This window comes from Myodes glareolus, chromosome 8 (genome assembly GCF_982192425.1).
Source record: "Myodes glareolus chromosome 8, mMyoGla1.1, whole genome shotgun sequence".
Classification (NCBI taxonomy): Eukaryota; Metazoa; Chordata; class Mammalia; order Rodentia; family Cricetidae; genus Myodes; species Myodes glareolus.
The window spans coordinates 85,555,705-85,557,405 of record NC_142033.1 but is presented as its reverse complement, the minus strand read 5'-3'; the positions used below and the strand labels follow the sequence as shown (position 1 = coordinate 85,557,405).

Genomic DNA, 1,701 nt, shown 5'->3' with positions numbered 1-1,701 from the left:
ACAAAACAAAATGAAAAAATTCACAACATTCTACTATTGAGGGAAATTCTTTAATGTAATAGCTTAGCAATGAATAATTCAGCTTCTGTGAATTTCAGGTAGAGTCAAATGGATAACTGGTGATGGAATAATGGTCTCTGGTACACAGGCAAGCAGATTGAAAAGGAAGTGAGGCATCTTTTGGGATGTTGACAACATGTTGCATCTTAAGTGGAATGCTGGCTGTATGTTTACATGTTCATACACTTGTATTACAGACCTTATAGTGTGTTAGTCAGTTTTCTGTCACTCTGACACAAGATAATCAGATTATAAAGAGAAAACATTTACTTTGGCATGTAATTTTGGACGTACCAATTGATGAATATTTGGTTCTGTTTTTCTGGACCTGCGGTGAGGTAGTACATCATAGAGGGAGCAAAATTATTTACATCATGATTAAGAAGCAAAATAAAGGAGGGATATGGATCGCTGAAGTTCTGTTTAGGCATAGACTCCTAATGACATACAGACCTGCACTGACTCTACAATTAAACCATCCATCACTTTCATGATATCACCACTGTGGGTACCGATCCTTAACATATGTGCCTATCACTTCATGATAGCACTGTGGGTACTGATCCTTAACACGTGCCAGTGAGGGAAGCAGAATTTAACCCAAAGGAATATCTCACCATATATAAATTGTCAGCACATATTTTTAAATGTAAAACTGCATATGTCTTTATTTTATGAAGATGAAAAATTTTCTATAAGTTAAACTATTTTTTAATTTTATTAAGTCTGAATTCTAGAAAGTGCACCATTGGTTGTTAGGATGTTAATATCATTTATTATTTTTTAAAAAACTGTAAGGTGATTCTGATAGTTCTTAACTCATAGGGACAATAATAAAAATCCATAGGCTTATATTCATATTTCTAAATAGCTCAGAGTAGCCTGTAATTCTATAATCTTAGACTTCAAAGTTTTAAATATATATAAAATTATAAAAATACTTTTTCCGTTCTTTTCGGTTCTCGCCGCTGTACGGTCTCCAGCGCCGAGCGCCCGTCGCCATGCCTCGGAAAATTGAGGAAATCAAGGACTTCCTGCTCACGGCCCGGCGAAAGGATGCCAAATCTGTCAAGATCAAGAAGAACAAGGATAATGTGAAGTTCAAGGTTCGCTGCAGCAGGTACCTTTACACCCTGGTCATCACGGACAAGGAGAAAGCCGAGAAGTTGAAACAGTCCCTGCCCCCTGGCTTGGCAGTAAAGGAGCTGAAATGAAGCAGACCTCTGTGTTTGACTATTAAAAACTCTAAAAGATAAAAAAATTATAAAAATAATCATTTTTATAGGTAATATTTACAATACTGTGCTATGATGTTCCTGAAGCCAAATATAATGAAATTCTTTGGGAACCCTCCAGCCATGCTGGCCAGGGAGAGAGGCAGGAGGTCTTCATACCTTTGTTCTTCCTCTTCTCTTCCAAAATCAATTACCCAGTCTCACCTACAGTTCTATAGAGGACCCCCTTCTGTGGCCTACCTTCCTCTCTGCCCACATCTCCAGAAAATCATAAAGATCTCTTCTTACAGGCTCCTTAACCTCCATCCCTTTGTCTTGGTGACCACTCCCACAGGCACTCCCTGGAAAAACAGCTGGCAATGCCAAAAAGGGAAGCAGATTGACCAGAGAGGCAGGTAGGTGATCT

At 38.4% G+C, this 1,701-nt stretch overlaps 1 protein-coding gene across 1 annotated transcript; it reads left to right on the top strand.

The window, feature by feature from the left end:
- Positions 1–1,004: 1,004 nt before the first annotated feature.
- On the top strand, positions 1,005–1,321 carry LOC125401197 (large ribosomal subunit protein eL38). Its single transcript, XM_048435412.3, has one exon. The coding sequence runs from the start codon at positions 1,062–1,064 to the stop codon at positions 1,272–1,274; it is 213 nt and encodes a 70-aa protein (XP_048291369.1). The 5' UTR covers positions 1,005–1,061; the 3' UTR covers positions 1,275–1,321.
- Positions 1,322–1,701: the final 380 nt, after the last annotated feature.